This window comes from Apodemus sylvaticus, chromosome 14 (genome assembly GCF_947179515.1).
Source record: "Apodemus sylvaticus chromosome 14, mApoSyl1.1, whole genome shotgun sequence".
In the NCBI taxonomy this organism is placed as follows: Eukaryota; Metazoa; Chordata; class Mammalia; order Rodentia; family Muridae; genus Apodemus; species Apodemus sylvaticus.
Window position 1 is genome coordinate 2,198,620 of NC_067485.1, and position 26,475 is coordinate 2,225,094.

The 26,475-nt window shown below is 47.5% G+C and overlaps 1 protein-coding gene across 4 annotated transcripts in view; it reads right to left on the reverse strand.

Moving 5' to 3' along the window:
* Window positions 1–929: 929 nt before the first annotated feature.
* Aopep (aminopeptidase O (putative)) overlaps window positions 930–26,475 on the reverse strand; it is a 313,459-nt gene continuing 287,913 nt past the window's right edge. For 3 of the 4 annotated variants that reach the window (XM_052156766.1, XM_052156767.1, XM_052156768.1), the window contains 4 exons: window positions 19,852–19,968; window positions 5,948–6,034; window positions 4,020–4,164; window positions 930–1,074 (listed from right to left, as the gene is read on the reverse strand). In XM_052156766.1, the coding sequence (XP_052012726.1) occupies window positions 4,024–4,164; window positions 5,948–6,034; window positions 19,852–19,968 (345 nt within the window). In that variant the 3' untranslated portion in view covers window positions 930–1,074; window positions 4,020–4,023. The remainder of the gene's footprint in view (window positions 1,075–4,019; window positions 4,165–5,947; window positions 6,035–19,851; window positions 19,969–26,475) is intronic. The other variant, XM_052156769.1, reaches the window with a different exon arrangement.

The following is a 26,475-nucleotide window of genomic DNA, read 5'->3' on the forward strand; positions in this document are numbered from 1 at the left end:
TGATACTTTTACCATCGTGGTATACAAAGCAGATAACCATTTGCAAGTTCCCCCAAACCATCCAAATGCAGTCATTGCTACAGCCCAGGCTCTGAAAACCAATGGTTTTCTGTGGAGGCTCCTCTCAAGTCTATCCTAGAACCTTCCTCACCCAGCAGGTCTGAATGCAGAAGCCTGGCCAGGCAGTGCAATACTCCGTCCAGTTCCTTTTCACACGGCTCAGCCTTGTCCAGGCTCACGTGACTGCACTGATGGCACAGTCTCAAGCATCTTTCTCTAGACAGTGTGGCTGGAAGCTTCTTAGAGCTTGTTCTGTACGTTAATATTCAAAGGAAAGGAAAACAGTTTCACCAGAGACCCCATTAGTACCAGGCTGGCTGAGACTCCACATTTGGAAGAGAGCAGAGTCCCAAGCCACACTAACTTCCCATTACTTCCGGCCTTCTCAGAATTAACGTTACCTGGAGGTAGGAAAGGCTATCTCGTGTGTGGAAAGTTCCTGCTCTGACACACATTCTTCCTTACTTTTAAGAAGCATCAAATTCAGAAGCAGACTGGAATACCAGCAAATCCGGTACTTTATTAAGACATCTTAGGCTTTCCTGCATTTTCAAAAACAGGAATGCTCTATTGACTGAACACATCAAAAGGGCTCTGAAGAATCCTTGGGGACCAGCCACAGGAGGTGTCTTGTGATTCTGCAGTCTCAGAGCATGGCAGCTAGTTTTTGCAATCACAGGAAGCAGGCAACCCGTTCTCCATCTGCCTGGGGGAGGGTGTCTTTCATTCTTTGAATGACTGCCTTAAAGTCACAGCTCAATTCCAGTGTGTAGACTAAGCCTCTCTAGGACTTGGAACAAAGGCGGCTTCCAGGTGCAGCAGTTTATGAGGCTCCACCTTTTATATATGTCACAGGAGCCCAGTCTCTGGAAGCCCAAGATGGACCAACTGCTGCTGTGGGCTGATGGCCTTAGCAGCCACATAATCCTCCCTTTGATGTCCAGGGTCAATGCAGTCCTGGCCCCACCAGGGCCAGGAGAAGGTATATGAAAGAGAGTCTCACTGTGATCGGTCCTGTGAAGGAAACAGCAATAACATTTATTACCCAGTCACCACAGCCATTCCAACAGGAGCTCCTCCCAGCTCTGACCTCTACTGGAGAGGGAACTTTTCATGGGAGGACAGGGACAAGACTGAAGCCACACCTCACAATCCTGGACCTGGGGTGCACAGTCACAGCACAGGCCAGGCAGGGCTGTGAAGCCCAGAGAGGTTCAATGAAAGGCTCTAAGACCTGCAGGCATTCTCACCGCTCAAGGCAGCAGATGACAGGGCGTGCTCTGCCTCAACCACATGGCAAATGCTCAGCTTCTGCTCTACCTGCTTCTAGGGAACCGCAGTCTTTTCAAGGTTAGTCCTGCACTCTACAAACCCCACCTCAGGAGCACATACAGAGGGACACCACTGCTGCTGGGTCAGGTACCAGACACTCAGGCCCTTCCTCGTCGTCCTCTCCGTGGGAGGCCTGCCCCAGGCACTCACAGATGGGTAGGCTTTTTGCTCAAGGGCTCGACTCCTGTTCCTGCTGAACTGAGCCAGTGTGTGAAATGAGAACTGATATCAGCTCAGTAGGCACCGGAGGGCGGGTCCAATCACAGCTGGGCAGTGCCTCCTGGCGGGCCCTGGGCATCATCCTGCCAGCGACTGTGGAGACATGAAGACCTGGACTGCAAATACAAGAAAGAGTTCACCAAGCCCAGCAGGGACAACAGCCACACCCCCACCCTCATGTGTGGCATCGGCTGAGACACGGTTGGCTCAGCTTCTGTGGTGCGTCTGGTTTTCAGTGACTCCCAATACTCTTGACATTACATTAGCAGGAGGTCTGTATTTTCTTTAGGCACACTTAAGGGTGGTCAGCACGCTGTTTGCTCTCTTGACAACACAGCCTTGAGGCAGGCTGGTCTCTCCTCCTCTGGAGTGACCACCAGGCAGTGGCCTCTGCCTGGCAGCTGCAAGTTAACTGTCCCCATCTCACCTTCTCTTCAGGTGCAGAACTTAGCCACTGTGAACAAAGCGGAAACCAATCACTGTTCACCAATCAGCTAAGCTCTGCACCTTGTTAGAGAGGTCATCGCCGGCCATAATTAAAGGGCTGGTGAGCATCTTCGAAGGCTGTTGGCTTCTTTTGTTTCCAAAGAGCCACAAGGTGCCTGTTCTCCAAACTGCAGAGAGAAAGTAGCCACGGTTCTGCAGGAGCAGCCACGGTCATGGTTGCGTGGTAATCCCTGGCAATGTGATTTTAATCTCAAGTCACAAATCAGCATGCCAGGAACCCAAGCAGCCAGAGCAGGTGAGGGCAGCGCCATGCCCGACCACTCCCATCCACATGCGCAGAGCGTCCTCCACACCGCCTCTGAGGCCACCATGCTAGCAGTGCAGCCTGCTGTCCTTCAGCACGCTAGCTGCACTGTACAGAGGAGCATAGGGGACCGGCAGACAAAGGACACACTTATCAGCTACGAGACCAATACCTTAGGGACCATCCTTGCCCTGAGTACGTGGCCTTTAACCCTGGGGACACACTCTGTTCTCAAATCGCAGACTTTGGCTTGGGATGTCTCTGGGCCCCTTGAATAGGAAGCTCATCTCTAACAGCAGGTGTGGTGTGTAGGGAGGGAGCATCTCTCTGGGTCGGCTGTGAACAAGCATTTGGTTGGCTGAGCTGGGGTGCAGCAGAGAGTTCATAGGGGAGCTAGGAAGCTCAGGGGGCAGAAATACTTAGAAGAGTCACGTGGACCACTGTGTGACTCCGTGGCTTTCCAAAGTGAAGGTCAGGGGGCCTGCAGAGGGACATGGCTTTACTGTGACCTCACACACCACACACCAGCAACCTCTGAGCTTACAAGGCTCTAGAGAAATGCCTGCAGGAGGCAGTGAAGGGGCGCCCCGACTGACTCTGCCGCCGTCCCAGCCTGTGCTGTGCGGGCTCAGCAGGCTGTACCTGCGTGCTCTACCCTGCCATCTCCTCTGCCTGACTGTGTGGGTCCTCCCCAGCTCCTCTGCAAGAACATGGTCATACTTCAGTAAACATGGTTTCCCTTCTTAAGTGTAGTTCTTTCAGATAAATAAAATAAACATTACACAGAAGTGGGTTCTGTATAAGTGAAATGTGAAAATGTAAATTTAATGTTTGACAATGGGTTAAGATTATCAATACAATTCTAAATATTCATTAATTAGTAATCACAGAGAACAACAGAGTAACACAGTGATTGATGTAAAATTTAAAAAATATACAAAAGTAAACATCATATGTACAACCAGGGTGATGACTGAGACGATGCAGAGATGATGATTTATGACTGTGAAAGAAACACACTAAAACCCACGCCTGCCTCAGAACTCCAATACTTTGTGGCTGAACTACAGTACTAGTCAACAAGTTGGCTACAGAGGAGGCAAGTAACAAACAGCACAGCCACAGACTTTGGGAGCCAGGGTAAATCCTGTTCAAGCACAAGATGCAAACAAACCAGCCCTTAGGACCCGAGTGTCACTGGGGTGGAGGGGCAGAGAAGACCTGCTGACTCCCTACCTTATCCAGCATCGCTGAGCAGGGGGCATGAGCAAGGAATACTCTGCTGCCTACTTTATAGGTCAGGGGAACAAGAGGCCAAGGGCTGTCAGGTTTACAGAGCCTGTAGGAGATGCCTACGTGCTGAAGCCTGGAGCAGTGAGGCCATGGACTGCTGTGTGTGTTGACCATGACCCTGGAGCCTGTGGGTCTGTGCGAAATCCAAGGTGGCTAACGCAGTGCCAGAGTGCTGTGACTCCTTCAGCAGGACAGAAGATGAGGTGGCTCCAGAGATCCTGAGCCTTCCTGTTCTTGGGGACCCACCCTGCTTACTCCCCAAAACTGTCTCTGGTAGCCCTCTGGCGCTGTGGCGGCCTTGGCGCATCATGTGGCTTCCCAACTGACTTGGATGGTTGGGAGGAGAAAGGAAAGAGATACTTACCTCTTTAAAACAGCATTTCGGTCACCACCTGGGCTGACGCGTTGTCCATGTGCTCCTTCACCAGCTCGAAGCCCCTGTGGGCGAGCCGCTGCAGCCTGGCGTCCTCGCTCACCATCAGCTCCCCATACAGGTATACGCCCATGGCCTGTGGGCCACGGAGGCCAGGGAAGAATGGGAAAGGGGTGAGACGCCGGACATGTTTATGGGGGCTTACTTGTATTGCTTTATACAAGCTGGACTAAAAACACAAAGGGCACAGAGCCTGCTGCCATGCAGGTGACCAACTGAAGTTTGTACTTCGTATTTTGTCTCCATCGTCCTTATCAACTCTCTTTGGAAGCTCAACATGGTAGCACAGGTCTTTAATCCCAATACTTGGAGGGAGAATAGGCCGATCTCTGTGAATTCAAGGCCAGCCTGGTCTACATAGCAAGTTCTAAGCCACCCAGAGTCATACAATGACACCTTGTGTCAAAAAACAATCCAACAACAGAAACAAAGAATTCTATTGATTCTGTCAGCAGACTCTGGTGCCCGAGTAGCAAGCTGTCCCATGGTGGCTACTGTCAGGAATACACTTGGCAGAGGCAGAGAGCTCCCAAAATGGTCACTATGGAAAACCTTGTCTGTCAGGTCAGTGCATCCTAAAGGGCAGCTGGCACAAACTTGTTCACCAAGTCCATCACCTACCAGGCCACAGAGGCCACATGGCCCAGCAGTGCAGGCAGGGTAGATGCCATCACTTTGGCCTAACCCAGCCACCAAATGTCAGACTTTTGGCTCTTCTGCTTTGAAAACAACGCTACAGAGGCTTGGATTCGCACTGTGCCAAAGCCCATTACATTCTGCAAGTTCTGCCTGCTTTCTTGTTCTACGGAGCTTTTCAACGGTCAAATTCTGCTTCAAACTCAAGTGCTTCAAAGGTGGCATGAGATAAAAACTCAGTGTTGGCTTCCAAAATGCTTTCCTGCAGGGGCTGAGGAGTCGTGGTCCCTGTACGGCTTAGTCCCACTGGGCTGCTCTTAGCTCTATTCCTGTCTGCTTTCTCAAACAACTCTTAGCCCATTGTGCAAATGTGACATTTCTGCTGCAAAAAAGTCACATCCTTTTCTTTATGGGAAACACCAGCCCTCACTTTGCTGACTGCCCCGTCCTTAGAACTCTGTCAGAAGTCCTTTTGTCCACCACACCCCACTCCCATCCCACCTTAGAACTCTGTCAGAAGTCCTTTTGTCCACCACACCCCACTTCCCTCCCATTCAGAGAGGCTCTAGCCCATCAGCCCACAGTGCGCACACAGGCCGGCCAGAGGCACCAGCTGGGGTTGGGAGTAGGATAGAACAGGGGCGAGGTCATGTGGAGACATGTCATGAGGTACAAAACGTCAGAGGAGGTACCCTAAGGGATGACCCCAAAATGATGTGCCACAGACCAGAGAGATAGCACATGAGGTTATGGACACCACACGTACATGTGTATACACATACACACACACACACACAGCCTGAGATGTGAGGCAGGAGAATGCTTCCCAGTACATTCTTAAAGGGAGGGAATACACAGGCTACGCAGAGCCTGGCACGTCATGACATGGTGTGAATTCCCAACAGGTGATCTGAGGGTCTCCCAGATGATTCACACATGTGCTGTGCTTGCAATTAGAGCCTTACAAACTGGATGGACCCATTATGTTGCTAAGCCATGGCCTTGGACTGAGAGTTCTAGGGTAAGCCTCACCTAATGCCACACTCCATCCACAGCCAGAACAGAGGATGGAGTTCTGTGAGGACTGAGGGGATCAGCTCACAACTGCCAGGGATCCTCAGAAGCTAACGGAAACTCCTTCAGATATTTGTTCTGACAGGAATGTGGAGAACGTGGGACTAGTAATGGTGGTCAGTTTCCACCTCTTGGAAGATCACACTCACCTGATCCTCCTGCAGGAACCTCTCGACCTGATCGTATGCCTTTGTGTACTTGTGCTTAATAACCAGTTCACACCATCGATGGCGAACCTGGGGAAACAAGTCAGGAAACCTGGTAAGCCATCCTCCTCTGCCAGGAGTGTGAGGATAGAGAGCCTCTATACTGCAATTTCACCAAAGCCTGGGGCGCTTCTGTAGGCAGTGTGGCTGATTGGGCAGTGGCATTTCATTTCTTCCTAGAAGCGAAGACTGGAACTCCCCAGTACCAGGACTGCTGGCCAACAGTAGTGGAGAGCACATGAGGCTTTGGGCAGCAGCTCCACTCTGCCACACACAACTGTGCACATGAACGGGTAAGTGCAAACAGGGATGGGGGTCAGGCCTGTCCTCTGTCTGTCTGGCTTGGGGTTGCCAGCTTTAACAATTAAAACACAGTATGTCCGAAGCTGTCAACTCCGAGTTCACAGCAAACTGGGGTGCCTCTTCTGATTTGGGGAGAAGCTCCAGCAGGCTGCTCTTGAGCTGGCAGCTCCGCTGAGAGTGCTCACACTACTTGTGCACCTCGTAGAAAGGTCACGCTCTTTGCAAAGAGTGTCCTAAAGGTCTGCCTGCAGGAACCTGCAGGACCCTCCTGCCCTCTCTCTTACAGGCACACACTGCCTGTGAGACAGCAGTAAAGCCACCAGCCACAAGGGCCTCGAAGGGCCATCTCTCTCTGTTAAGGCACTTTTTTTTTTTTATTTTCAAAGATTTACTTATTGTATGTATGTTGAGTACATGTCACTGTCTTCAGACACACCAGAGGGCACCGATCCCATTACAGATGGTTGTGAGCCACCACGTGACTGTTGGGAATTAAACTCGGGACTTCTGGAAGAGCTCTTAACCACTGAGCCATCTCTCCAGTACCCACATTATTATTATTTAAAAAAAAAAAAAAACAGGAGCTTCTGCCTGTTTGGTTCTCAGAGTACAATGCCACAAAAGTTGCCAGCAAGCTGTCTGAACTATACCCAGTGAGCAGCCAGCCAATCAGTGGGTGCTACATCACTGCTTTAGTATCAGTAAAGTTCAAAGTCTCTTCATGTTACCCTTGTTTGTATTGCCTTTGATCCATCTGCAGTCAGGAATAAATGTCAGCATTTTGGCTAGGCAAATCACATCACTATACAAGACTTGCAGGATTTAACAGTTCACAGGACTGGGGATGAGGTAGGGAGCCCCTAGGAAACCATAAAGAATCACCTCTCCTGTGCTCCAGCCAGGGGGCAGCACCAAGGATAAGGGGCATCTGGTCCAGAGATGGCTCTGGACAGCAAACAGTACGCGTACTGTCCCTGGGGCTGTCTGCACCTCTCCTTTTCCTCCTAATTCAAGGTCTTTCCAATGGCCTAGCCACATCCACAACCTGGCAATAGAACCTTTTGTTTGTGAGCTCTGGTAATGGGCACTAGCCAGGAGACCCTGGTTATGACAGTCACCCGGGGGTCTACTGCTCTGCCACCTGCTCAGTCAGGCCCAGGGAAAGAACATCACTTTCCTCAACTGCAAAACAGCAAAATAACTGTACCCACTTTTAATAATGGCACACATATGAGAGCTTTGTCCAAAGTATTCTGAGGACCTTTAGTGCAGGACCTGGCTGAACTACACAAATACATATATCCACTTTTAATAATAGCACACATACAAGAGCTCTGCTGGACCTGGCTGAAACAGTTTCGCTGCTATGACTTTTGTTATTTTAAAAGTTCAAGTTACATTTCAGATTTTATGTTGAGAGTATAGGGCTTTAGAACGCTTCAGGATTGAGGCTTGGGGTAATAACAGTGAGACTAACTGCTCTTTGGGTAAGAGATGCATTCAGACCTATTAATGCCATAGACAGAGAGCAGCATGGAGGACATATCAGGCAGAGAAGAGTTCTTTGGAGGAAGGACAGCTTTTACACCATCAATTGCTGGGCAGTCCACACACAGTACATGTATGTAGTCATGATGTCCCGGATTCCGGTGAGCAGTAAGAAGGCAGGAGTCTATTAGCCTGCAGCCTAGGATTAGCTACGAGGGTGGGAAAACAAGAATCTAGACAAAAAGGACTTCTCTAAGCCACTCCCCTCCACCCCAGACAGGGTCTCATGTAGCTGGAGCTGACCCTGAATTTGATGCACAAACAAGGATGATCTTGAACTTTTGCACTTCCTGCCTCCACTGCCCAGGTGGCAGGATCACAAGTGTGAGCAGCCATGTCTGGTTATGCAGCAGTGTATCAAGCCCAGGGCTTTATGATTACATGCTAGGCAAGCACTTCCATCCACTGAGCTGCATCTCTAGTCCCTCATTTTCTTTTCTATGCTTTCCTCTTATTTGCGCACAGAGAAGAAACAAAGCATACAGCAGAACCCATTTGTGATTAGCAAAAGGCCCCAGCGGGTGGGGGCAGGAGGCTCCAGCAGCCCTGCTGGAGTATGTGAAGGTTCAGGAGGCCATGTCACAGAGGCTCTTTCACAACATGAAGTCAGCGTTTCCACTTCTCTTACAGTCAGAAACGCTTTATTGTCCTGACTAATGAGAGAGCCGATCTTCTGACCCCTGAAGGCTAGCTAACATGGCATCCAGGAAGGACAGACTGTCTCCCCAACCCCACAGAGAGCAGGACAAAACAGCCTTTTCATCAGGAAGGGCTACATGCATTTCAGTATTCCAAAGACAGGATGTTTAAACGACACCACAGAAATGCTGCGCCCCAGTCTACACACACACACACACACACACACACACACACACACACACACACACAAGCACTTTTAGTTTTCTTTTTAGTTCTCGGGGCAACAAAGAACATCTTAGTTTTCTCTTCCAAACATGAAAGCACCCACAATCCATCCCCTCACAGAACAAGGTTAGTACCTGCTACCCCAATGCAAGTGCGCACGCCAGTGGATGGCTGGGTGGCCTTCCTCCAGATCACAGAGTTTGATACCCTTCAGAGGGGACACCTTGACTCAAGTTCCCTCCTAGACTGACCAGCAGGGGATGGTGCCTGTAATAGTGAAGGCAAAAGACAACCTACAAAGCCACAGAACCCAGGTGTGTGCGGTCTCCTGCTCTCCTCAATTTGATGCTGCAGCATTCCCAGACTGAGCAGCAGGCACCTCTGCATTCTGAGAGACACTGTTAAAGGCCCTTCGGTGATTCACATTGCTATCATTAGTCTTTGCAGTTGACAACGTCTGGAGCTACTCCCACTGCTAGGGCAATCGGCCTCTGACAAGTGGGGACAGCTTGCAGGAGGGACTGTTTACCAGGTATAGCAGGGCTACGGGCAAGTGGATGGACAGAGGACACTGTCACACCAACTAGCTCTACAGGAGCTGAAGGCTGTTTCTGCAAGAACTGCCAGCCAACAGGAACACAGAATCAGAGCCCCAGGGGGGAACCTTGTGAGGGCAGCCTCCATCTTAGAAGGTGAACCTCTCTTCCTCAGTCTGGTTAGCTAGCAAACCTCTACTTTCTCTTATTGGATCATGGCTCTCCCCAGATTCCTCCCCCCATTTGTCTGTAGGATGTTCTGGGTGTCAGGGAGATTAGCTCTTCACTAAACTGCAAGCCTCTTGTAGTGCAAGACTGCATTTCTGAATTTTGCTTGCATTTCTGAATGGCTCTAGTTGAATTTATTGATTATCCTTCCTATGGTTTTTCAATTCTCTTCTTTTAGTTTTAGCATTTGTGTTCATGTGTGTGATCTAGCTGCACACTTTGCTTGGGTTCTCTTAGACATAGTTTTGCTATTTAGCTCAGGTTGATCTAGAATTTCCAGTGTAGCTCAAGGCTGCCCTCCCAAGTTCTGGGATCATAGGTGTGACCCACCACACTTGGACAACTACACTTTATGTTTTATCAACCATTAGTGGAGTTGAAATTTAATGATTTAAAAAGCAACTAAAATTCAGGTCGTCTCAAGCTTTTACTAGGAATCCTCAGTAAGTCTGGAGTTAGCAAATGCTCAGTCTGAAGTAGCACCCAGATGGTCAGGCCAGACCAAGATGGCAGAGGTCAAGGGAAGGGTGGAAGCCTGAGTAGGTGGGCGGGGGAAAGGCCAATTCAGCATCACTCCTGGAAATGAAGTTGAGTGATTCCTGCCTCTGTGGTGTCTGTTAAACACATGACTACCAAGAGCTTGCTCTCTTCTTCTGAGCTGAAAATACAGAGAGCAGACAGTCCTGAGTGGGGCATGGAGAGAAAGGCACAAATTACAGCGCGGCTGGCCCCTCACTGCCCCAGGCTAAGGGACAGGTGCTTGTGTATATGAGCACAGAGTCTAGCCCAACCAATGACAGGAGAGAGAAGCTGGGCTACCAGCAACTTCCTAGCTGCCATAAGTTGATTCTTATGTGATATAGAGGTGTGTAACAAAAAGTTGCATATGGTGCATGTCTCTAATTCTTATAGTCATGAGGCAGAAGCTGGCACATCTCTTCAAGTTTGAGGCCAGGTTAGTCTACATAGAGTATTCCAGGCCAGTCAGGACTACATAGTAAGACTTCACCTCAAACACAGAAACACACACACACACACACACACACACACACACACACACACACACTCTCTCTCTCTCTCTCTCTCTCTCTCCCAAAAATCTTAGAAAAATTACTTTCCAGGACACACTGCTTAGAATGTGTTTTTACACAGATGAGGCGAAAGGCACATGGAGGATAGGTGCGCAAGCTTTCGTGTCAGAACTGCATCTGAGGCCAGATGATCCTAACCCTGCCAGGCGATCCACGTAGCAGCAGTGGGACCACCAGGATGTGCTGTGGTAATAGGTCTGAGAGTCCTGGGACCATGGTCAGTCAGGGTCTAAAAGGCATCAGAGCAGACAAACATGGGCTCCAAAACCAGGAGGGGCAAACATTGCAGAGTATGTGCAAATGTGCGCACACAGATAAGTCAGTTTTTCAACATTTTCTGATATGCAACTATATGCAACACACTGAGTTTTTATTATTGTTTTAATGCTAGTAGTTAACATTAAATAAATGTTGTGGCCTGCTGTTTTGTGGGAAATTGACCAAATGGCCAGACTCGTGTGACCTTCCTAGGAAGTAGGGGCCATGCCTGAGAGACTAAAGATACTTCAGGTGACTCCGCACAGCAAACGTGCCTTTTCATCTACTACAACAGTTGACTGTTGAATCTGTTACAGTCTGGAGATAGGTAACACATGGGAATGCGTGCCTAGATGACAGGGCAGGACCTACAAAGTGGCTGTTCTCATCCCAGTGATGGCAGTGAACAAGGTGGGATCCAGGAGAGAGAAGGCAGTGGTGGGGACCACACAGCTCAAGGCCAACCAGTGCTGGCCATGAGTCTTGTTTGCAGAAGAGAGCATGGGGCCTAGATGACCTCTGGAAGGAAGAGAAGAGACCTTGGGGTTAGTGCTCACACTACCTCTGGGAACATCCAGAGGCTGAATTCTGGGAATTTCCAAAACCATTTGTACAGAGGACTCACTTGGACTTACACCAACCACAGCTATGAAGCAATTCTGTCCTAAGGATAAGGTTATTGTGAACCAGAAGCTCCCTTGGAGATGAAAGGCTCTTCACTTGGAAACAGCACAGAGGGACTCTGCTCTTCCGATATCTACAGTCTTAAAGCATTGCCACCTAGAAGGCAGCTTCTATTTCTGAACTGTGCCTCAAATTCAGGGCTACAACCCTGGCCACCATCAGGCATCTCTCCTGGAAACAGCTGATACCCAGCCTAGCTCTCCATCCAACCCAAAGGATTGCAGTGCCAGCATCCCTCTGCTCTGACCAGAGGGCCTGACACAGTCTTTCTGTTCAAGTCCAGACGCAGGGTACTACTGGTCTCTGCCATTTGGCTTTGCCCCTGAAGAACAGGGCAGGCACGGCTCCTCACTTAAACCGTTATTTACAGAACAGACTGTGGGCTGTACATTGTACAGTGCTAGCCAGATGTTTCCTCCTCAAACCTACCTTGTCAGTGGACATCCAGATGGGCATCCCTGAAACCTAGGGATGGTCCCAGCACAACATGTAGGGTGGCCCTGAGTGTTGGTTCCAATCCCCAAGTCTTACTGCTATCTCTGCAGCTCCAATCCCAGTCTCAGCATTCGTTCAGAGGACTATTAAAGAGGAGATCCTGCGTCCCACTGGCCTGAGGGAACAGTACAGGGACTGGTCTAGTGCTGGGGTGGCCAGGCATGGAGGGCAATGCCAGTATGGAGAGAACGAGTGTAGCCAGCAAGCACAGAAGGTTCCTGACTGTAGGCACGTGGGTCTGCCCTGCTTTATGCTCCCACCACAGGCCTGAAGTTGTGCTAACCAATCAGGTGCTGGAACCATAACCTGAGCCAAAAGGAACCTGTTCTCTTTATATAGGCTGATTACCTAAGGCATTTGCTGGACTAACAGCTGCCTAACACACACCTGTTATCAGGTTTCTCTATCCCAGTGTTTTACATGAAGTTACAACAAGGAATCAGCCATTAGCCCCTGCCCTCTGCGCCCCCAGTGCTATGGCTGCAGCCCAGTGGTTAGTGCCTACTTGACAAGCTCAAGGAGGTTACCCAGCTTCCCTACAGCCTGCTTACTCCTGCGAGTTGGCTCATTCTTTGTGTGTTTCAAACTTACATGTATAATTATTAGGAAAACCTGGAATCTTAGTGTCTACTGACAGTTATAGCAACTTAAATCCTTGCATCATATTTCTAATAGAAAGTCAATATCAAACAGAATCCTTTAGCTTTGTTGCAGAACCAGTGTTGAGGCAGGCCAGCAGGTGGACCGAGCTGGCTGCTGTGTCGCTAGGTGGCAATGCTGCAGGGTTCTGTGGTAAGTGGGTGAAAGCAAGACGTTTAGCCCCTGATCCCACTGGCCTCCAAGCAGAGTCTGCTTGCAGCATGCTTCTGCAAGTGGAGAATGCTTTCAGTGACTTTGAAATTATAATGCACAGTTGGAAGCTATAAAATGCTTTGAAGAATACCACCGATCCTATTTATGACAGGAAGCCCCTTTCTTTCTCAGTCCTTTTGATTTTGAAATTTACTGCTAAAGGAAAAAAAAAATCTGTACAAGGGAACATGATCTGGGAAGCCCATTAAACCTCATTTGGAGTTTCATTTTATATCTGTAAACAGAAAGACGAAGGCTTGAGGCTTTTGTAAGTTAATAAGTCTACACTGCAATAAACAACCCTGCCTTTTCAATTTGTGTGCTTAAATTAGATTTACTTGTTTTAAAGAGGGTTCACTGATGGCGAGAGGCACAGCCATTGCAGGGCTAGAGGCTGATGGCACTGCCAGCTAAGGACTGACTGTTCAGGGTGTCCGCAATGGTAGGTAGCGGCCTGCTCTTTCTCCTGCGAGAGCAAAAAACTGTCAGCTGTGGTGTGTGAGCCACACAAACTGTCAGCATCTGTTTTACTCTACTGCTCCTCTTCTCCCTCACCGCTTGCTGTTCCCAAAGGACTGTAACTTGAACATTATTTTTCTAATAAAGGGAATTAGACCTTACTTCAGCTGCTGCTGTACAGAAACGTTAGTGAATTCCTAAGCCAGTGTTAGGAGTGACATGCGGAGATTGGGAAGATAGCTTAAAAGAGTAAAGTTCCTGCCTTGCAGATATGAGGTATGGTGAGCCTGTAATTCCAGCAACTGCAAAGACAGAGACAGAGGCTTACAGGCTAGCCAGCCTAGCCTAACAGGTGAGACCCTGTCTTACAAAACAAAATGGATGATTCCCAGGGAACAACACCTGAGGCTGACCCAATCCCATGTACAAGAATGCACACCCAGACATGAATGAGGCACATGTGTCTGTCACTCTTTCTGTGGTGCCACTCTGAGTAATATTTCAGCTGCTACAGCTACCACACTAGCATGCAAATAGAGTGTATGCAGGGAGGGCCCAGGTTAGTGACGGACATCCAACATAGACAGAGAGAGCAAGACACTCACCTCACCTGGTTTGAACCGTTCCTGGGATCTAGGTGGAGCCTCGTCTCCCCACCCCACCACCTTATACACACAGAGCTTCGTTGGATGACTTTAATGCCATTAAAAGCTCAGTTCCAGTCAAAAGAAATGAAGCAGACATGAGACCTGCATTGGATCTAGATAGTTATGGCTTTCTCTTCCAAGACTTTACACTCAGCAGACTTTCAAACTGGTTCTGAAATCAGGGGTGACAGCACCACTTACCCTTCTCGGGTGACATGTGGTACCTGGTCTCTGCTGAAAAGGGAACTTATGGATCTGGAGAACATCATACTAAGTGAGGCAACCCAGTCTCAAAAGATCAATCATGGTATGCACTCACTGATAAGTGGATATTAGCCTAGAAATGTGGAATACCCAAGACATAATCCACATAGTAAATGATGTCCAAGAGGAACAGAGGAGTGGCCCCTGGCTCTGGAAAGACTCAGTGCAGCAGTATAGGGGAATACCAGAACAGGGGAGTGGGAAGGGGTGGATGGGGGAATAGGGGGAGGGAAGAGGGCTTATGGGACTTTTGGGGAGTGGGGAGCCAGAAAAGGGGAAATCATTTGAAATGTAAATAAAAAATATATCGAATAAAAAAAAAAGAAAAAAAAAAAGAAAAAGAAACAGTGACCCCACTGGGACAGCTCTGCCTACCATGGCAGCAGTGTAGTCACAGAATAGATGACGGCAGTACAACACGGAAAGGAAAGCCTCTGCTCTAAGTGGGCTGACCACGATGCATCCCTTCCAGCCCCTACACACTTCCTCGGCACACAATTCCCTTAAAAACAAAAACAAAAACAAAACAAAACAAAAGATAAAACAAAATTCTCTGAAGAAAACAGGTCAGAATATGTTCTCCATGCTTCCGGGGTTTTGTTCATGTCTACCCAATTAACAGACACTTGACCAACCAGTGCACTGTAATAATTTACAGTTAACAAATGTCTCCAGTCTCCAGAGAACGTTAAAAAAAAGAAAAAAGAAAATCAAATCATTACTTTTGTTATTTTAGATCAGCTTTTTTTTTTAAAGTCCTTCATCGCAGAAAAATAGGAGACTCTTGTCTATTGCTAGCTTTCCACAGAAAACTTCTGTGAACACTGACCCAAGTAAAAAGAAAGAAAATCACCAAAATACTTTCCCAACTTTGAAGAGTGTGTAAAGACACTGTTACAAACTAAGCACAAGGAAGGGGGTGCAGATACAGCTAAAGAAGGCGGAACAGTCGGTGCTCTTTTCCCTGTCTGACGAGGTAGAGCTATAACAGGCCTGCCTGACTACTTCAGCTCACAAGCAAGTTCCCGACTCCATACAGAAGACACTGAGTTGGACTTGGAAGCACGTGGCCTTATCTACCACCTGGGTTTGAGAACAACAATCTGGCCCCTCTGCACCGCAAAGATGTGTGTCCCACAGCAACCATGGAGAGGCGGCTGGTGCTGTGGCATTAGTCTACTCATAGGCCTTGACCTCCTAGGGCAGACCCATGGGTGCTAAGGTCTTGGTGCAAAGCTCGTGTTCTATCAACTACCTCTGTTTCCTTTGCCCCCAGGAAATATCTGGGGACATTAGGAGTCCTACAATGGGAGAGGGAGCCTCATAAACAGGATCCGTGGATGCTGAACAGCCACAACATGGAACTGTGGGGGCCAAGAAACCTTGATTTAGAGTATCCCCACCTCATCCCCACCCCCACCCCACCCCTGACCTTACCCCAGGGGCAAAAAACATGCCAACCAACCATTAACCCAAAGTCCTGGAATTCTATGACCACAAGTAAAAAAGGGCTGTCCCAAGCAGAAGATGACACACACCGAGTGGCTACGTTTTCCATCGTTCTGCTTTAGTTTATGGGGGGTGGGGGAGAATACAGAGCTGAAGAGACAGCACAGCCTCTGTCAGCTAAGAATGAGCCTTCCCATGAACAGAAACCACATTAACCAATGGTCACGCTCAGCTGGGCCCCAGCAAGACAGCCCAGAAACAACCGGATAACCTAACCATGGGCTGTCCAAGTTTTCTTAACAGTCTCGCATGGTTCCTCATCTTACCTTGTTAACAAATCTGTAAAGAAAGTATTTATGGATTCATTTTAATCCCCAGGAAATCAAGACTTAGGAACTGTCTCCTAAGTCACCAAAAGGGAGGGGTCTGGAGAGCTGGTGAGGAGTGTGGATCTCCAACTGAAGCTCCATCTGCTAGCACATCCTGACAGTGGCATGCTCAGACACAGCACATAGTTTCCAAGGAAAACAAAATCAGATATAAAACCCCAGAGCAAAGATCACTTCATCAAGTCTTCTGCCCCTCAGCAGTGGCAGTACAGTTGAGATAATGTTGTGCTAAGGCGGAAAATGAGGCCAGGGGAAGGCAAATGACGTGTATCAGCATCTGAACACAGCTCACTGCGAAGTACATGTCTTGACCAGCACCAAGCCCTGGGCCTGGGTGCTTAGACCAACCACAAGGTATTGATTTCTCAAGTACTCCAGGGATGGGCATACACTACCATTCTGCTTTCTTGCTTTTATTTTGAGTCAGGGTCTGTGTAAACCAGGTTGTTTGAAATGTGCTATGCAGACCTCAAACTCACTGAGATCCACCTGTGTCTGCCTTCAGAGGGCTGGGATGAAAGCATGCTACTGTACCTAACTCTGACTCCTGTTTCATCCTGGTGGCTCTCTGCCCCTTCTTCTGTGGTAGTTTGAGACTGGTTTCGCTACACAGCCCAAGCTGGCTGGGAACTTGTCCTGATGTTTCTGCCCCTGTGTGCTGATGATGACGGCCTTCCCACTTTGTACACACACACACACACTCTCTCTCTCTCTCTCTCTCTCTCTCTCTCTCTCACACACACACACACACACACACAGTTTTTTTTTTTTTAATTCAGAAAACATACACAGAAAAATGTTGAAGACGCTTTAGACCAAAGCGTGTCCCAGTCTAAAATGTTCAGGGTGGCCATCACACACAAGTTGCCTGAAGTGAGCTGAATTAAAAGAAGGGATGTGCATTGCATTTTGTCATGAGGGGCATGGCCAGCTGGAGGCACAGGTTGTGGTAGGTTCCCTTCTCAACTATACTCACACCCTCAGGAGGAATGGGAGGGCGGGTCCTAGAAACTCTCTTGCTATAATCAGAATCCTATTCAACACCAGACCCAGAGCTTAGCAGTAACCTGCACAGAGCACTGGGGGCCTAACTTACCTCACTCCTTCTCTGGGGAGGCTGGGCACATGACCCCACTACAGAGGTCTCTTTGGCCATCTTTCAAGTGACTCCTACTTCTTCTCTATCTGAGAACTGAAACTGGATGGGATGCCCTTGCTTGCTCAGTCACAGGGAAATAGTGGAAACTAAGTCAGAAACCTCAAGACTGTTTCCATCAAGGAGCAACTCTTTCTCCTGTGGAGCATTTGTCACTCAAATGAAAGTAGCTGATGAGCCAGGTGGTGGTGGTGGCGCATGCCTGTAATCCCAGAACCTGGGAAGCAGAGGCAGGCAGATTTCTGAGTTCGAGGCCAGCCTGGTCTACAGAGTGAGTTCCAGGACAGCCAGGGATACACAGAGAAACCCTGTCTAGAAAAACCAGAAAAAAAAAAAAAGTGGCTGATGGTTCAGCAGTTCCTGCTGCCTAGTCACCACCAGAAGGCACGTTTAAAGTTTGAAGTTTCTAGAAAAACAACAGTTGTTGAAAATCATGTTGCTCTTCTGATTCAAAGTGACATTTCACAGGAACTTCCGTATGAGAAAAGCTACAAGCATAAGCAACAGCAGCCACACTGAGGATGGAACCACTAGCACAAAGTCACCGCTCAGTTTGAAGTCCCTAGTGCGGGACCCTCCATCCGCAGCCCCAGCACGGGGACTGCTGCGCAGTGCTGCGAGAAGTGACCAGGAGGAGCGGGGCTGGCGAGAGTCCCGAGAAAGGTTAATCATACAGAGACCCACGGTACGTCCATCACAGCTGGCCTGGCTCACTGCCCTTCACCCATGTGTTCCCAGGTGTGCGGGAGTTTTTGCCATGTGCTTGTTTCAACAGCAAAGTTGAAGAGTTGCTGCAGAAACCATGTGGCCTGAGCTATGAACTCTCCAGTCCTTCACAGACAACATTTGTAGGCCACTATCCTGACATGTGCTGAGTCGCTACATCTTTCTGTTCTTGCGCACAGCCACCTCCTCTTGTCTTCAGCGTTGCTTCCTCTGAGGGGCCTTTTTTGAATACTCGGTTTAGAGATGTTTGCCCTGTGTCTCCTCACCCTGTATCACCCCTTCACAGCTCTTGGCTGAGGCTGTCTTGTTCGCCCAATAAGCTGTCAGACAAATGCAAGCTTCCTACAGGTGAGCCTGACCTGTGTGTACCATTTCTTTCTCGGTGTGTAAATGTTAAGTGTAAATGTTATAGTCAGATCATGAATGTGTAAAGGAAGGATACAGGTGTGATGCTTGGTGCCCACGGTACATTTAGTCCACCCATGCACCAAGGATCACAGCAGAATCATGTAATCTGCTTTTGGGCAGTAAGATACAGTTTTTGATATTTACAGAAAAGAGAGGCATCTACTTCCTTCCCAAAGGTTTAAGGAATGATACACAGTAACTATATCAGGCTGTAGGGTAAGAGAGGATGTGTGACATGCCAGCAGGAGGAAGGAGAAGGGGACTGGAGCCTCGTGGCTTCCTGGCATCAAGGGACAGGTGTTCAGCACCTGCTCTGACCCTCCCGCCCAGCCAGTGCAGGCTGGCAGGAGCCTCTACTCCAGTGGATCCAACCCCGTCAAAACACAATCCTTTGCCTATAAATAGCAAGGTCTTTCAAACACTAATTAAAAATAAGTCTGGCATTTGGAGTCTCTGATAAACAAAAGGGCTGGGAGCAGAAACAAACAAATTTGATACATGGGTGGTAAAGGGCCAGTGTCTCCCTGTGGACTTCTTTCCACGGCTCCTAAATCTATAGACTTGGAAAATGCGTAACAGTCCACCTTCCCAGTGAGCTACGAAGTCAGTGTAGGACACTTTACTAACTCTGAAAGTCACTATAACATTTCACATAAACCAACTAACTGGTCTAAAACAGAAGTTCAAAACTAGACTGGAATGAGTACTGAGCACCTGAACACACCCTCGGTCTCCCGTGCACCTCATACCTGTGCATGCCTGACTCAGGAGGGTTAAGTTCCCAGTGTCCCGATGCCCCAGGTGCTGGTGGCTGCTGACTGCCGTGCACAGAATCCTCAGAGTTAAGGTTTCTTATGTTCTCGGTGTTTTAGAGCTCTGTGTCAAAGACCATGTCTCTTTGAACTTTTTCTTGTGATTAAATACATTAAATATTTATGATTTTATATATATTTTTTCAAACCTGGAACCCATCTAGGGTCTGTGCTGTGTTCTTAATAAACTAAGATTTGTTAAGGCTCACATCATACTACCACCATCCAATTTTACTTTTTAAACCATGGTTGCTAGGTTAGCTTTTCATTTCCTTTACACATGGCTTCTTTCTTGCCCTAGCTGAATGCAACTGAGCCACTCCCACACATCTGAGCTGAGTTTCCTTAATGAACAAGGGAAAGACGGTGCCACCAGAGCACAAAATGACCCGCCCAAGCCTTAATTCAAGAAACTCCACCCAATAGCTCAAGTCTTGCATCTGTCTTTATAATTTATACAGTAGGATGGCCTCCAACCATTTCACGGTCAAAGTGACCACAGGAGACCCCTGGAGAAGAGCAGGCACTTGTCTGAAGCGTCGCTGGAAGCCCAGCCCTTGACTCCTAAAGCAAGCACACAGTGGCATCATACTACAGCTGGCAGCAGCTCACAGGCTGGGGGTGCAGTGGGTTCACTGCCTTCCCATCAGTGGGGGTGCACAGTTTCAACTGTGTTACCTCTGCATCCTGCTCCTGGAGATGGTAAGTCTGCTGGAGACAATGCAGTGTCTGGGGCCTCAGGGTCTTCTGCTCTAAGAGCCTCTCCAAAAGCAGGACAATCTGGTCTGGAGAAAGCTGAGGACAAAAGAAACAGCCCTTGAAATGTCATGTAGGCAACAAGAGGTTAATACCAAGGTTCTGAGCAAGAACCTCAGGGCCAGGGAAACCCCGGCCTGAATGTCTGAAGAATGGAGAGAGCACCTGCTGACGTTCCTCATACATCAGGGTTGTCCGCAGCCCTAAAGATTCGCATCCTGGGGTCTGGCAAAGCCAGTTTTCCCTGGTTTATCATGTCTGGTATGTGCTTACAGAAGATTAAATGGCACTTGTCTTCATGTCACAATGCCTCATGACGGCCTTGCCTTTATGGCATGCATATGCCAAGAAATGTTTCTGGCTAGACAAGGACTCACGAATGCATCCAGCTTTAGGCAAATTTACAAGCGTTAACTAGGCAGAGGTAGGTTCAGATTTCTTTCGGAACCGTGTAGGACTACAAGGCACCTACAGAACCCTGAAAAACAAACACAGTGTAACAACTGCCTCTGCTCACAATGCTTCTCCTCACAACCCCTCCCCTTCATGAGCAGTCTGTTTATAATTTGTGAGTATAAGGTACTACAATACACTTTACAGGCTGCAGACAAGCAAAAAGGCACATACACCTAAGCACACACTGCCTGTACTGACTTACAGAGACTCATGCTAAAATCAGAGTTTTACAAAGCTTTATACAAATTCTACATTCTCTACACTGGGTACCCCTTCAGCCCCAGCTATGCCTAATGATTCTTCTAAGCAAACCAAATTTCTGGAGGGTGACACTAGGTCAGAGAGTGCCTATGAACACCATGATTTTAACTGCCAATTTCTATTACTCAAAAGACATTAATTTTTCAACTTCTCTCCTCTTGCCTGTCCTTTTTTGATCTAAAATAAAATACATGCTTTGTCCAAAGGCCACAAGCTAGACAACCTCCTGCACTGTGTCTTCCCTCGGGCCCCAACTAAGGCCCCTTTACCTCAAGCCACCCCACTGCTTCTCTTAGTTTTGCTGTGGCAGTGGCTACAGTCACCCATATGCCTAACCTGAGTATTCCTCCTGGGTAAAGTCAGTGAACACAACTCTAGCTTAAAAGTCTGAGACCTGCTAACATGGGAGCCCAAGCGGATCTACACCTGCCTGCTGTTTTTCTTCCAAGCAGAAAGCTCACAACCCCACACGAAGAGAATCAAAAGGATCATGGAAAGCTTTTGTTGTCACAAAACTGACGCAATGGAAACATTCAGAGCTAAGCCCCCTGACTTAAGATGGACAGCTGAGATGGGAGGGAGGCCTGGAGGGGAATACATATGCACTCAAACCTTTAGGGCTGGTTCCCAAGTTTATCTGGCTCTAATTAAAAGGCAGGAAAGAGTGAGGGTGCACACCCCTCCAAGGAATCCACCCTCCTCCATTCAGTAGGGTACAGACACCCTCCTGCAAGAGCAGGCTTGTTCAGAGGCAGGCGGGACAGAAGGCACAGCCACGCCGGAACATTCCTCCCTAATGTGGGAAGATCTGTGTTAGTCTAGCCTTTGTAGAACGGACTGGGAGAAAGCACTCTGTTAGTAAACAACCTACAGCCACCTGGCTCTCCAAATTCATGGGAAAATGTAGTCTCTAAACAATGAAGAAAGACAAATCAGTGGCCTAATGCTGTTTTCAGCCACATAATAAAACTATCATTTATTTATAAGTAAATATTATGTCACAAAAAAAGGATTACAGGCTTGAAAAGAGGATGTGTTAAAGCAAAAATATTTTAGTAGAGTGAACATCTCTTTGTAAAATACATATTTGCCTCCTGTCAAGCCACCCTACAGCGAAAAAGAAATAATACAGGAAAAATGTTCGCAAAGTAACTGAAAGATCTCAAGTACTTGCAAATGTGCTAGGAGGCAGTGCTGAGCGGCCGGCTGTCCTGGCAGCCGGCATAGGGAAATATCCCACTGCCACTTACAAAGAAATCAAATGAACTCTGACATAACTTTGGGACTGTGTGCTATCCTGGAGGTACTGCAAGGAACACAGACTGTGTCAGATGTACTATGGTGTCATCAAGAAAAAAACAGCCTGTGTCCATGAGCATCGGAAGCCAGAACGATATATTATGACAAGACTGGCCTCACTGTGGGACTGACAGCTCTTACCCACCATTCAGCTGTAAAAGGAGATAAAATTCTTTCTTTCCACAAACAACGATCTACATTCTCTCCACATAGGGAAAGTCTTGGTATTGTAAAAATGCATCTGCCTTGGAAACTCAAGACAAAAAAGGCTAAGAGCTGCCCAAATCAGATGGGTCCTTGAAAACAATGGTACAGGCCTGTAAAACTTACTCAAATGAACACAGGAAGCAAGATGTAACAGGAAGTCGATCAAGTACAAACATTATTAAGGATTGTGGAAGTCTGCATTCTTGCCATAACACTGAAAATTTCATAGTTGTTAGTTTTGAAGAAATATACAAAGAAAAAAGTTAACTTCATTTGCCCCCGTCCCCACCCCCACGATTTAAAAATCAAGGAAAGTGGCACAAGTCTGAACAGTTTTAAAAGTTTCTTGGAGAAAAAATGTGAAATTTCCAACCCCCAACCCTAATCCAAGTAAAAGCAACACAAAGAAAACCCGAGCCTGCCTGGCTCTTCTAGGATCCCTAGTGGCTTTACAGGAGGCAGGGGTGGGAGAGGGAGGGTGGGCGCAGGGATGGATGTCAGTCTGCGCTCCCTCCCAGAGGACAATCCATCCACACATCCCACTTTCTCTTCCATTAGCACAACACAATGCAGAAGAGCAGGCTTACCTCCCAGATTAGGAATGCCACAGACATGACATGTCTCACCATGAATCTTCCACAGGCACAAACATCAGGACTGCAGCTGGCATGCCTGCCTTGAAGGCCAAGGGGAGCCTTGGAGCCCCTCTCTGGCTGCCCAGCTGGCCCACAGCAGTGGCTGCACAGGGAAGGAAGTCAGTGCGGCTCCAGACAGAGCGAGCCTGAGACTAATGCAGCCACAGACTGACAGTGGCGTGAGTTCTATTATTACCCCATTATCACTCTGGGATCTGAGCCGAAATGAAGCATGCTTCCTCCCTGGTGCCATTTCCTTTTATCCTGGCTGGAGACTAAAAGCAGATCAATGGGGCAATAATGTATGATGTCACTTCCATTATAGCAACAGTCTCCCCGCCTCTTTCAGTCTGTCTGAAACGCACAGAACGATCAATTCTTCCCAAAAATGGTTAAAAAATGCTTTGGGAGCATGCATCTTCCAGAAAAGCATTCTCTGCTATATTTGTCTATGTTACTTTGGTAGGAACTGTTTACACAGAACAAAACAGAAGAAATGGGAGAGGGAGAAAAATCCCAAACTCTCCTGTAGGCTGGAGATTTGTTGGCTGGAATTCAACCCAAACAGGGGCAAGGGCAGAATGCCACTGACCTTTGATAGTCACGTGCATAAGGTGAAGGGTAACCTCACGTATATAAAACACCTTCCATTTTTTTAAGGCACTCGGAAGCACAACCTCTACCCTGAATGCCTGAAGGCCACCCACTCAGGTCCACGGCTGCCTGCTACAGGTGAGGGACATGGGTGGACGGAAGGAAGGCACTGCTCTGAGACTTAAAATAAAACTCCATTGAGTGAATTTTCACTTATAAGATTCTTGCCAATAGCGTGAGATAAGGATATCACGGAGAGAAGTTCCCCAAACAAGAACAGGAACTTCTATTTCCTCAGGATCCAGGGAGAAACAGAAACAGGAGCCAGAGGAAGCTATGGTCTTCTCTGCCTGTCAGGAAATGTTCAGATGCACACAACAGGCAGTGTAGGCTTATTAAGCCTGCGTTCAGGGGTAATGTCTGCGGGACCTCCGGAGAAAGCGATTCCATGTATTAGAAACTTAAAGAGAAACAGCTGCAGCTGCAGCTGCTGCTGCTGCTGCTGCTGCTGGAGGCAGCAGAAAAATGGTTCTCTGCATGAGTTTTTTGTTTTAATTGAATTTTAAAGAACTGCCTAAACCTAAGACTAGATAGAACACTGAATGTGAATGTTTGCATTATTTTCAGGGTAAAAATGGAGGCTGCTAGCAAATGAAGGTTATCAAATAATGAAGAGTGAAAGTATTTTTTTCTTCAAAAGGGCCAGACCCTCCTAGTAGTGTCAGTTACTTTTGGCTATCAAGCATCTTCAAAGCTACACTTTGCAATGACCACTGCAGCAACAAATATTCACAGAGCCCATGATATTAGATGTTTGAGATGTTACTAATAGCTTGAGCTGATATGCGACTTGTAAGTCATCTTCTGATTACAGCCCTTCCAAACTACTACCACCAGGTGAAAGGCCGTGAGAGCGGCTGGAGCAGGTGGGGGCTGAAGGAGGCTGTGGCACAGAGAATGGCCATGCTTCCAAATGGGAGAGTCAAACTGTCAAACGTGCTGTTATCTGAACCTTTGTTAGCAGTATTGCCCATGCCCCAGCAATGCGATGTAAAGCATATTCTGTGACTACAGGATACCAGACCGTGGGGCCAGCTGCAGCCTGCACCGTGTGTCTACTAATATGTTATGCCATTTTGTATTTCAGAAACTAAATCACGCTACATGCTCAGATTAAAAATCTCCAAGGATTTTACAAGAAACATTTGAGGTTTTCATGTCTGCCTGCCTAGAATCTGCCAGGCCCAAAGTGATGGGGCAGAGGGGTATACTACCACCACTTCATGCTTCTGGGGAGAACTGATTCAAACAAAATGCCCAGAGCACTTCAGGCGATCTTCCATCCTGCTGAAGGATTCCCAAAGCGCAGCACTTTAACGTATCAGAGAGCACTTTCAACTTCTTGTGTTCAGATTTTGATGAAACTGGCCTTCTAATTTATAAGCAGTGATATCTTAACTCTAAATTCTTGTTATCCACCAATTCATCTCAATGTAAAGTCCAGAACGGGAATAAATGCATTTCCATTATCAAATCTTTCAGTTAGTTCTGAGTTAAAATACAATGCTGTAGACACAGAGCAGATATTATAGCTATTGCAGAGAAGGGGTAGGGGCTTCTGGGTGAGAGCTGTTATCAGTGGAAATAACTCAGCATAAAATGTAGAAAATGACTGATTTTGGGCAAAATACTTCTTTCCTCTTTTTGAGACAGGTTCTCATGTAGCCAAGGCTAGCTTGAAACTTCTGTGTAACAAAGGCTAGATAACAGTAAACTTCTGGTGTTCCTACTTTCTGAAATTACAAGCATGTGCCACCGTGCGAGGAATGTGCCAGCTTGGGCATGTGTTTGTGTGTACATGCATACATGCTAGGCAAGTACTCTACCAATTGAGCCGCATTTATAGGACAAGTAAAATAATTTTCTAAAGACCTAGAAGGAAGTTACAAGTCCCAGTCCAGTTTTGGGTAACCCACACACCCTTTCCTTTTTTCCTTCCTACACCTCAGCCTGAAATATCTTCTTAATCCTGGCGAATTACTGAAGGGATACAGACCTTCTGTAGTTTGGGCTGCATCTGTGAATGAAGTGCTGACAAACAACCGGCATCTTCTAGAACACAGGCCCAGCTACGTGTGGCTCCCCTGACGGGGCACACAGCGAAATTACTACGTTCATGACCAGGAACAGTATTCGCAGGCTCCAGGACTTTCACGCATAGGTCGGTGACAGTCTTGTTAAATAGAAAACTTGCTTTTGTGCAAGGAGGTGTTTACTGTGCATGTCTGGTAAGCAGAGTCCAACCTACAGATCCATATGGAAGACACATGCACAGGTGCCCATACATACATTATGTGTGCACAAACATAATAATGGAAGAAAAAGACTTAAAAATGGAAGAATATTATTCTCCAGATGCTTATAGATACACATGAAGCTCTGCCATTTAAAGAAAGTTACCAAATATTGTCTGATTTTTTTTCTCTATGAAAAAGTATATTTAACTATAAATTCACTCAATCCCAGAAATTTTTCTTATATTTCTCTATCTTCCCACGTTACTGTGTCAAAGTGAGATAACCTATACAGCCACAGGGTTTTTAGTAAATAACTAAGCAGACGCCAGATCCTTCCTGGCTGAGTTTGGTTCAGTGAACTCTGCCTCCTGTAAAGCTGGAAGACCTGAGGTCCTCATATTCATGAACAAGAGCTACAATCACTCTGGAAGCTGTGCCTCCTCTGAATGAGTGCTAACGTGCACAACTGCCCACCTCCTACAGAAAACACCATCTTCAAAGTTGTATCTCAAAAGCTAGAATCCTCAAGTTTAAGCAGAACAAAGTATGCTCAAACACAACTCCATTTTAACATCTGTCATGAGAGTGAACATACTTAAGGGAATTTATGGCAGACTGAAACCACATCTGTTTCATGTGCCCACACTCCCAGATTTCATAGTCAAATGATTAAAATGAATTCAGTGTCCAACATGGCAAGACGGAGTAACAGGGTGACAACGTCTGCAAGAGCAGCCATCAATAAACAATTTAATGGTGTGAATGGATCTATTGAGAGCAGATGTACAGAGCTGCAG